Raw genomic sequence first — 10,815 nt, 5'->3', positions numbered from 1 at the left:
GCTATGGCCAAGTAGATACCCTCGAACATTTTTTTTTTTACTAACAATATTTATTAAAAAGCACTTTTTACATGTATAAAATGCGCTAAGATATAAAAACAAGGTGATATTGTCTGTTTTTATCGTAATACTTGCAAAATATGTTGTAATTAATTTTTTTGATACCTTTTTGTAATAGGTAAGAAGTAATGTTTACAATTTTCGTTTGTTCTGCAATCGCCCGTTGACTTTCGCCGGGGAAGAAATGTCAGTGCGAAAGGGTACATTTTTTTCTTCGCCGGGGAAGTGAGGAATGCGAGGCGGAGAAGTTCGCCGGCGAAGTTTGCCGGTGAAAAATGAAGAGGGCACTATGAAAGGGGTATGAAAGAACATAGGTGAATAAATCGCACACTTCCCTTTGCCTTGGGGATGATGATGCTGTGGGGGAGAGAGAGAGAGAGGAGGGGTGCTTCATGACAATACAGCACAACTGTTTTACCCCCCTGCGGGAGCCGGAAAGCCACATCAATGGAATACCTTTATTGCAGCTGTATTATGCCAGGAATTTGAGCCATGATCACAAGCTACATACATGTAGGTCAATGAACTCTTTCACCTCACCAAGTACACATGAGCTCATTCACACCTACCCAATCAGGAAAATTATTGGTAGTGCTGTTTACCTGATCAGTACACTTCAAAATAAAAATCATTTTAATTGCGATTTACCTTATTTAGCAAACCATATAATTATTAAACAAAATTGATAAGTTCATATTTTTAGGAAATCTCTTATTTTACAAATACACCACATAGAAACATGGTTGGATCATGAAGACAATCAGTTGCACCTGCTGTGGTGAAAAAAGGTGCATTACATGTGCCGTACATGACAATTTCGTATTATAGGAGATATTTAGACATTGCCGAATTTGGATAAGAAAATGAAGAAATAATGAAATACTGATCCTATTTCCATTGTCCAATTTCATAATTAAAGTTTGAATTTGAATATACATGTATGTTTGATATGCTTGATTTCCCCATTTTTTCAGGGACATTTGCAGCAAATTACCTTTTTTCTGAAGGCCTGGTGGGTGTTTCATAAAGCCCTTCGTAAAGTTACGCACAACTTTACGCACGACTGGAACATGTTCTTAGGTCATAAATCAATTATACAGCAATATCACATAGCACAAGAAAGGATCACCAGTCGTGCGTAAAGTCATTCGTATCTTACGAACAGCTTTATGAAACACCCACCAGGAGTATGCACATCTTTGCTATCTGCATGTAGAAGTGCAAAAATGTTGTTGCAGGCTGGTACAGGTACTATATCTGTTAATAAATAGGTGGGAATATGCAGAATTATATTGAGTCTCGAAGAAGTTTTTCATAAATATAACAGGAATTGTCCTGAACAGGCAGGTATAAATACATCTCCTGTAGCGCCTGGCTACACTGTATTTATGGTCATGCATGAAGTGAGTGATGTGTTGTGTACATCTTGTCAATGCTTCCACATGAAATAGTGAACAGTAAACACAGATAATCTACACAATATGCCTATATGTATTCACGTATTGATCTTCAGTCTCATTTTGTGTTCATGATAATGACATGTATTTTTTTTCTATGACAAAAAAAATTATAGGGTGATAATTATAATAATATTATAATGCCCATTGGTGATGGTGGTGATATTTGTATTGCTATAAAAAAAAGCTTGTGAGAAAAAACAAGAGGACTGACAGCTTCAGGTCCTTCCCGAGAGACCTCATCATAAGGATGCAACTTTCTCTGCTCATTTTCTGTACACCTCAGACAGAGCTAATGATAGTTGACTCTACAATGTTAGGGGTCCAAATGGGAGTATTTGATTTTATCCAAAAGAAAATGCAGCCTTCATACATGTAGGCCTGTATATATGTACAAGTTTGACAGATTTAACTTGCACTGATAAGGGATACATGTACATGTATGTACCATGATTTTAATTGGGGGAGGGGGATGAAGGAGGTCAAAGGTCAATATATGTGTAGGCAAGGCTCGACATTAGCGGTGGCCCGGGGCCACCAGAAATTCACCTCGGGCAACCATTATTGATAAAATGTTAAGTTTTGGTGGCCCGAATCGGGCAACCAATAATTTTCAGAATAGCGCAATTTTTCTCCCGATTTTGCACGCATTTATCAACTTTCTACAGTTCAAATTGCAACCCAGTTCGTCATGCGCCCTTTTTGTTGATCTTCACATATACAGCTGTGCTCTAGCTCTAGATCTAGCTCAGCCTATTCAGACTCCGGGAGCTGCGATATAAAATGTTGCTGCTAAGAAATCTTCCACAGAACTTTGAAAATCTGAGTCAAAGTCACATTTTACACCAATGAAATGACATTCTACAGTCTATATTACGAAAATTTGGTGTACCCTGATAATTTGCAAGCATTAAGAAGAGGAATTATGACCTCTCTTTTGACTACAAAAGACCGATTTCCAAATGAATTAATACACATAAAAACACATAGGCAAGTACATCACAGTCCCACGTGTGCATTTGTATGTATGTTGATACTTGGTTTCTTTCGAAGCTGTGTCTTTTCTAGCCAAAAATAAACAGACAGTTTCTTTCTTTTTTGTTTATAAATGACTTCTTAAACTTGTCTTGAGAAAGTAAATACTTTGGGAAGGCATTTCATTGATATGAAATGTGAATTTTTCCAACATTTTGGCAAAAATAGGGAAGGACTTTTCTCACACTTTTTTTCCAGATATAACTTTTGCCGTTTTTTTTCTTTCATTTTTTTTTACAGTGGTTAAACCATTTATACCCCTTCCCATTGAATATGCCTGATTAAAAAATATGTTTCTACTGAAAATAAAATAATACAAACTAAAGGATTTAAAAATAAAAATGTGCCATTCCCAGAAGGTAAGTGAGAATTATTTGCTTGGCTTTTAATTATATTCCAGTCAGAATAGACTGTTGCCACAGCTGTTAAAAAATATTTGTAATGGCTTCTTAATTTCCCCTTTTCCCCATGTTTATATTAATTTTGTTTTATTCATTTTTCTTTCACTTTCTTTTCTTTTTTTTCTCTCTAAATTTTTTCTTTTCTTTTTTTCCCTGTTCTTTGTTTTTTTTTCTTTCTTCATTTTCTTTCTTTTGTTTAATTTCACTTATTTCTTTTATTATTTTTGTTTTCTTTTTGTAATATACTTTTTGAAAATTATTTTCATTTGTTTCCCCCTTTTATGCATTGTTCTAATTTTGCAGCATATTTTTCTGTGATTTTCTCCTGCTATAATATGCTGCAAAAGAGAAAACAGAAATAAACTGGATTTGGGGCCTGCATAATCTAGGTTTTAGGATTCAAAGAGGAAGAAATGAAAAACCATTGTTTTGTACATCTATCTGAGTTTACTATGCACTATTTATTTATTTTACCATTATGAGTGTGTGTCTATACAGAGATTTTAAAAAAAGTCCACACAACCTGCGAACAATAAAATTCATTTATTCTCTTTCAATCATTTCATTTTTACAACGATAGAAACAATTTATATTTTACCACAAGCCAATTAGCAAAGTAAAATAACAGCAAACAAGGTTTACATACGAGATGATTAAGTGAAAGTAACTTAGTGGTAGTGGCTGCAGAATTAATATTTCAGAAGTTTGTTTTATTAATTTTTAATGTGTTTCTTTATATTTTTCGGGCCACCAAACTTTAATATCGGGCCACCAAAAAAAATTATTTGATGGTTTTGGTAGCCCGAACGGGCCACCACCAAAAAAAGTTAATGTGGAGCCTTGGTGTAGGCCTACATGTATGTTGCTCATTTAGATGCATGTGTATTGTGTAATGGTTTTCCTGTGATATTAAATTTAGGAATATGTACATGTTCTTCACTGTGCACACTAAAAAAACCTACTGGTCAAGTGAGATATTTGGAGTTTAGAGGTCAAGGATTGCAGCTCACTGTACATACTATTGGTTTCTATAATATGTTTTGGGGAGAATGCGTGTAATGTGGATACAAAGTGTGTCTAGATGTACATGTACTGTAGCTGTATATGTATAATTTCTGTAATAATGACTGCAAACAAAGTCGACAGTACACGTATTCAAATGTCATGAGTCTCAAACACATAACCGCACAAGGACCAAATTTTTGACAGCTTTAAAACTCCTGTCCTGTATGTTTATCTCTACAGCTTCCAGGGCGTCCAGGTGGTCAGGCTAGTCATGCCAGACAAGACTTGGAACGCAACAAAGAATGTTTGATCAGAGTCAGCAAGAATCTGTTCTCTCAGGTCATCAGCGGCCTTGCAACTATTCTCAAGAACCTTGCATCTGCTGTAAGTATTCAAATATATACCTCTACATTAAAAGGGATGGTCCGGGCTGAAAATATTTATATCTAAATAAATGGAGTAAAATCACAAAGCAAAATACTGAAAATTTCATCAAAATCGGATAACAGATAACGAAGTTATTGAATTTTAAAGTTTATCAATATTTTGTGAAAACAGTTATATGCACATCATCATGAATATTCATTAGGTGGGCTGATGACGTCACATCCCCACTTTCCTTTTTCTTATGTTATTACATGAAATCATAAATGTTCCATTTTTTCATACATGTGTAAATGATGTGGCTACATTATGATGAAATAAGTATAACTAATGCACTTAATCAGTTGTCAATCCAATTGTTTTAGTTCTTGGTAGAAAAATTATGAATAAACCTAATTTCATATAATAAAATACAAAAGAACAAGAGGGGATATGACATCAGCCCACCTAATGAATATTCATAAAGACATGCCTAGAACTGTTTCACCGGAATAATGCAAATCTTCAATAACTTTGTTATTTGTTATCCGATTTTGATCAAATTTTCAGCATTTTGCTTTGTTAATTTTACTCTATTTATTGAGATATAAATACCTCCAGCCTGGACCATCCCTTTAACATTCAGAAATTCAAACTGCGTGTGCATACATGTACATATTCCTTTCTTTCAAGAAAAGCCCCATTCTTTTTACACAATCAAAATCATTTTTTGCTAAATTATGCCTGCAATGCTGCAAGCTTCATTAGACCCTAGCTATAGATGTCCTAGTTTCTTATGCAGTATGATATCAGGCCACATCACACTTTACGAATTGGGTTTTTACCTGATTCTAAAGTTATGAATCATCATATATGTACAGTAGAAATACAATAGATGGACATTTATGGCTATTTCATTTCTCGTCATACTGTTGGTATAAAAGCAAATTCTATTCATAATCATAATTACTTCATAGCAACCGAGCAACCGAAGGATCAGCTAGAATTTTTATTAAGCTAATTTGATCAATTGTTAAAGTTAATTCGATTATTCTAGTAGTTATTGAAATTGTTATATTTTTATTTATAATTTGTTTATTTTTTTTTTTTTATCATTAGAAGTAATGCAAAACACTGTTGAAATTGATTCAATTTTTTCCCCTCCTGTTTATACTTTTGAATTTACAGAAGGGGCTGAATCCAGACCAAGAGAAAAGCCTTTTTCAGTCGCAGCTCATCATTTTAGACACTCTAGAGAAATGTCTCTCAGCTGTAAGTCTTCTCTTTCAATTATACCAAGGGACTGTAACACAAAGCATAGTAATGGATCAGACTGTTGATTTGTTTGTGTGATCGCATTTAAAGATAATTGTAATTTAGAGTAAACATCAGCCCTATGCTAAGCTCTGTGTTTCTTGCCCCTCATCTGGTACCCATTATGTCATTAAGTTATTTATCCTCAACCCTCCCTCCCTCTTCTCATGGACCCTACCACAAATAGTCCATGCTCTTATCCTCTACCGCCTTCCATCCTACACTCCCTTCCCCATTCCCCTCTTCCCTCTTTGAGGCCGTTCTCATTACGCTTTCTAAAACTAGTTTACTGGAAACCGATTCAGGAAACCACTTTGGAAGATCGCTTTGCTAGCGTTCCCACTTGATCACACGAAAGTGGTTTTCAAAATCACTTCACGTAAAGCGCTCTTGTTGCTATGGAAACGCTCTCAGTGGGGTGACACGTTTCACGCGAAATTCGAAACCGAAGAATAGGCATTCTACCCCTGTCGTGTGGAGTAGCGCGCTCAAAATGTGTGAAGATCGCTTCCCGAAGAACGGTTGTGTCCTCACGCTAAAACCAGTTTAACGAGGCAAAGCGATCTTGAAAACTACATCGAGAGGTGGTTTTCCAAACTGGTTTGGAAGATCGCTTCCAAGACCGCTTCGACCGTTCTCACTACGCGTTTAACTAGTTTCCACTAAACTACTTTCTAGTTTTAGGAACGTAGTGAGAACAGCCTCTTAAATGTTTCTCATGGAGCTGAACCCCACCCCCACTATCCATCCCCTCCACTCCCCCCTTTTCCTTTGTTTGCTCCCATTATCTTTTATTCTATCACCCTTCCCCTGAAACACCCCATTTCCCACCCCGATCCCCTTCCTGCCGTTTTCTATTATCATCTGTCTGTCCACTTTGCATCTCTTCTCCATTCTCACTCATCTCCTTTAATCCAGCCCATCTTGCCCTCTTCTTCTCTCATTTCTTTCTGCCTTCCCACATTATTTTACACTTGTCCCTCTTCTCTCTTTCCACCACTTTCCCCCTCTCCATTCCGCTCCATTCGCCCTGCACTCCCCATCTCTAACTATAAAGCTTTTGCATTCACTTCCACCTTTCATTTATGCCTCTTCCTCCATTTTATTCTTCTTAAATTCTCCTCTCTTTCTCTTCTCTTTGTACCCATTCATTTGCAATTTTCTTCAAATCAATCTTGTAATTTTATTTTTGGTTTCCTTCTTTTGAGTACTACATGTAGATAACATGAAACCATTATCCTCATCATTATTTTATGGTAACATTATTCATGGGGGAAAAAAATGCCAAGTTATGAAAAAAAATAGATAGAACCAGTAAAGCTTGGGGATAAAAAGACCCCCCCCCCTCCACACACACATGTATTTTGTCCATCATTCTGTGATTGTTTGATGGCCATTGATCCTTATGGAGGCAATATCAGTAATTGATCTTATATCAGACACTTCAAAGATTCTAATATTGACATTGTAGTCTTTGAATATCATAAACTGATATTTTAAAACCAGGGTGTCACATCAAGTTCATTTCTTTAATTGCTTGCTGAAGCTATTGCCAATGCAGGAAGTAATGAAAACTTATTACCAGTAATTCTGTCATTGATTAATAATTGCATTCATGGCAATGGAGGGAATCATTCAATAAATAATATGTATACACTCTACTCTTACAAAGTGAAACTTGGTCTACTGGAAATTCCCCAATTGTTCAGTGGTACACCATGTCACCACAATACATGTAAATATAACAAAACAATGCACTCAAGTCAAGAGGAAAAAGAAACTATTCATCACAATTGCATTCAACATTAGATTCTATTGTCGGAATACACCCTCTGTTTATGGTTGCTTTCTCTCATGAAGTGATAATGGAAAGACCACGTCTACCTAACTGTCATGGTACGTGTAGTAAATGAAACCAAAATAATTGCAGAAGTGGAATTTCATCTAGATTAGGATATCTGTGAATATGTGAAGGGAAGACCTGTACAATAGGAAGTTACCATTTATTTTTAAGTTTGACATTGTTCATAGATCAGGAATGTGACATGTAATTTCATTTCATGAAATTTCAAATGCATTATATCAATTGATAACCAGCTCTTCCATGCAACACATTATGTTATGGTAATATTGATTTCCCTTGTTTGAGTGGAGTCAACCACAGGATCTAAAATCTGAATTCTCTGTATGAAAAATTCTTACCCTTCTTTGTCATTAAAAAACTTTTTGTTGAAAAAAAATTATGATCAATTCCAATCACACCATCTTTTGGTTTAAAGAATGAACTACTGTAGAGCATTAATTATAATTGAACCTACATTTTTAATTCGAATATTCACATTGCATTCATACAAGACTGTGCTGGTCTAGTTCCTTCTGTATTTTATTTGATACCTCCATGTATATGTATTGTGCAGTTAATTTTGTTTTAATTTTGTAAATTCTTATCAAAGACACGTTACATTCAGACAAAACCATGTTGGTCAAAATCCTTTCATAATACCTCTTTTATGATCCACGATTGCATTTTGAAATTATTCTTATCAAACCTGTAGCAACACAAAGATACGTCACAGACTAGACCATGTTGGTCAGATTCATTCATAATTTTGTGATTCATATAATGTCATTGTATTTTTAAAATCAATTTTGATCAAACCTGTAGCAACCCAAAGACACGTCTCGTTCAGATGAGACCATGCTGGTCAAATCTCTTCTGCCAGAAATCTGTCAGCTGCTGAACGTTATCTCTGAGAACCCTCTCACACACCAACTTAGAACGTCTGCTTCTAGAGTCTTGTTTGCACTGAGTCTGAACAACTTCAATGCAGTGTTCAGTAGGATATCAGCGAGGTAGGTAGCTCTTGATGAATATGATAGTGATGATGATGATGATGATGATGATGATGGTGATGATGATGATGATGATGATGATGATGATGATGATGATGATGATGATGATGATGATGATAGGGATAGTGGTGATTGATTATGATGTTGGTGGTGATTGTGATGATAATGATGATGGTTGTAGTGATGTTGAAGATGCTATTAACAGTGATGGTGATGATATTTTATTGAAAAATTAAAGAGATCTACAAACTGAGTGCATACTACATACATGTACACTTTCAATGAATTGAATACATTATCAGACCCTCTGCACACATTTGATTATACACATACAGTATTTCTTACTAATGCGGTGCATTTTTAGATACAGTACATAAGGATTCATAATATAAAAAGATGTTTTGAAACAATTCACCCAGCGGAGGAAGGAAATAATGACAAGCATCAAGATCATATTGCTAATATATATGCAGCAATATGATACTTTCAATGGATACTGATATTTATTATGAAATCCGATACTTCCTCTCTGCACCAGCTTGATTTCATAGTATGATTACTCATGATTGATGAATATAGTGGAAACTGGCCCCATTACACGAAGCAAAGCAATTGGTTTTAGGACTGATTTTTTTTCTGAGAGTGATTGCATTTATCATGTGTAATCAATTGTACAGATCAAGTTGATCAGTATCTAAGCTTTTTGATAAAGGGTCACTCCTTTGGATAGTATGAATACATAGTAATCACTTGACAAATCATATTTGAAAAAAAAATTGTCAATTTTGTCCATTTATTTTCTATTATTTTCTATGAAAGAATATTTGTTGAATCAAGAAAATGAAAGGAGAGAAACAAAACTACTTGTCCTTGTGTAAAGTGTCCTGTTTATTGTACCCCGTTATCATAGTTCTATTCACCTTTGATGCTGTGATAAGAAAGGCCCCATAAGTATTAAAAAGCAATTAAATCAATAAATCAAACTAATAGAAGTATTGCTGAGCAGTTTGCATTTAAAGAAGGAAACTGAAACTAAGTCTTCTCTCATTTGAAGTGTTCTTGTTTCATATCGTATACCCCAAGGTCGTTGCCTTGGTTTTACTTTTAATACATGTACATCGTGATGGGAATGGCAATTCACTGTATGTAATATTTTTGTATTTGGAATGTTGCAAGAATCTTCTTTTTTTATTAATTGCAAATTTGATTGTAAAGTGATAGAGAAATTTTAAAGCAAAGTTACTGTAAAGCTAAGTCACTGTATCTGCAGCATGGTTTCATTATGAGAGAGTGTTTAAAATGATGGATACATGTATTATCATAAAAGTGTTGATCTGGTTCATATAAATCTTGCTCTGTGAATTCAAGAATTCTAAGCTGAAAAGTGATCACATGATTATCAACATAGATAAATAGATAAACATGCATGTGTTGGAGTGTATTACTATTGGCTGGAATATTAATTTGTCAAAATCTCAGCAGTTACACATTTTCCATTACGGTAAATTTGGCACATTCGTGTGTACAGTTTACATAGATGTTTAACACTTTATAATAATGCGTGGTACGTGGTCATTTATTGAATTCAATTTGAACTCATTTTCATATCGTTCCCACAACTGCCATTTATGTTTAATTGGGGCAAGTTGCAGACTAACAATTGAAAATTTGTAATTAATTGCAAGACTTATTATTGATTTACATCATAGGGACCAAAAACAGCCCTACAATTGATTGTGAATTAAATGCGATCTCCCTTTCACTAAAGTGTACATGTGCGTGTTTGGATTTGAAGGACAGATAATGAGATGCTTATTAACGATGAATGGGAGCGAAGCAGATTAACGTTCAGAACAAGGCCTCAGAACAATCTTTAGCAACAACGTGTTTAGATATATATCTGGGTCTTCCTGGTGATGGAGACTCGATCGTCCACTTTTAGGAGCAGAATGATATTCTTAGAGGGCTTTTGGGGGTGCTCCATACCGTAGGCCTGTCACCATAAGCTCAATTTAATCCGCTAATCCTGCACATAAAAGTTAGTTAATTCAACTTCGCCATTCAATTGTAACTTTTGTGATTTTTTAATTGTGACTGAACACCTTATCTTGGATGGGGTTTAATGATGTCACCCTCATCTGGCGGTGGGAGCCGCCCACCCCCGAACAATCTGTTTGCTGCTTAAATCCCCAACAGTGATTGCTCATTTGATAATGTTTAATGGCAAAGTTACCACAATAATATTTTTTATGCAACATGTTTGATCCAGATCCAGGAAAATTACTTGATATGAAATTATTTGTGTGCAATATTGTGGGTTTCTTAAT

At 35.1% G+C, this 10,815-nt stretch overlaps 1 protein-coding gene across 1 annotated transcript in view; it reads left to right on the top strand.

Moving 5' to 3' along the window:
* Positions 1-2,893: 2,893 nt before the first annotated feature.
* The window catches only part of LOC129283245 (neurofibromin-like), a 51,921-nt gene continuing 43,999 nt past the window's right edge, over positions 2,894-10,815 (top strand). The window contains exons 1-4 of the mRNA XM_064095560.1: positions 2,894-2,911; positions 4,199-4,342; positions 5,510-5,593; positions 8,301-8,488. Coding sequence (XP_063951630.1) covers positions 2,894-2,911; positions 4,199-4,342; positions 5,510-5,593; positions 8,301-8,488 — 434 coding nt within the window. The remainder of the gene's footprint in view (positions 2,912-4,198; positions 4,343-5,509; positions 5,594-8,300; positions 8,489-10,815) is intronic.

This window comes from Lytechinus pictus, chromosome 2, assembly GCF_037042905.1.
Source record: "Lytechinus pictus isolate F3 Inbred chromosome 2, Lp3.0, whole genome shotgun sequence".
Classification (NCBI taxonomy): Eukaryota; Metazoa; Echinodermata; class Echinoidea; order Temnopleuroida; family Toxopneustidae; genus Lytechinus; species Lytechinus pictus.
Note: the sequence above shows the minus strand (reverse complement) of the source record. Positions and strands in the feature narration are given on the sequence as shown.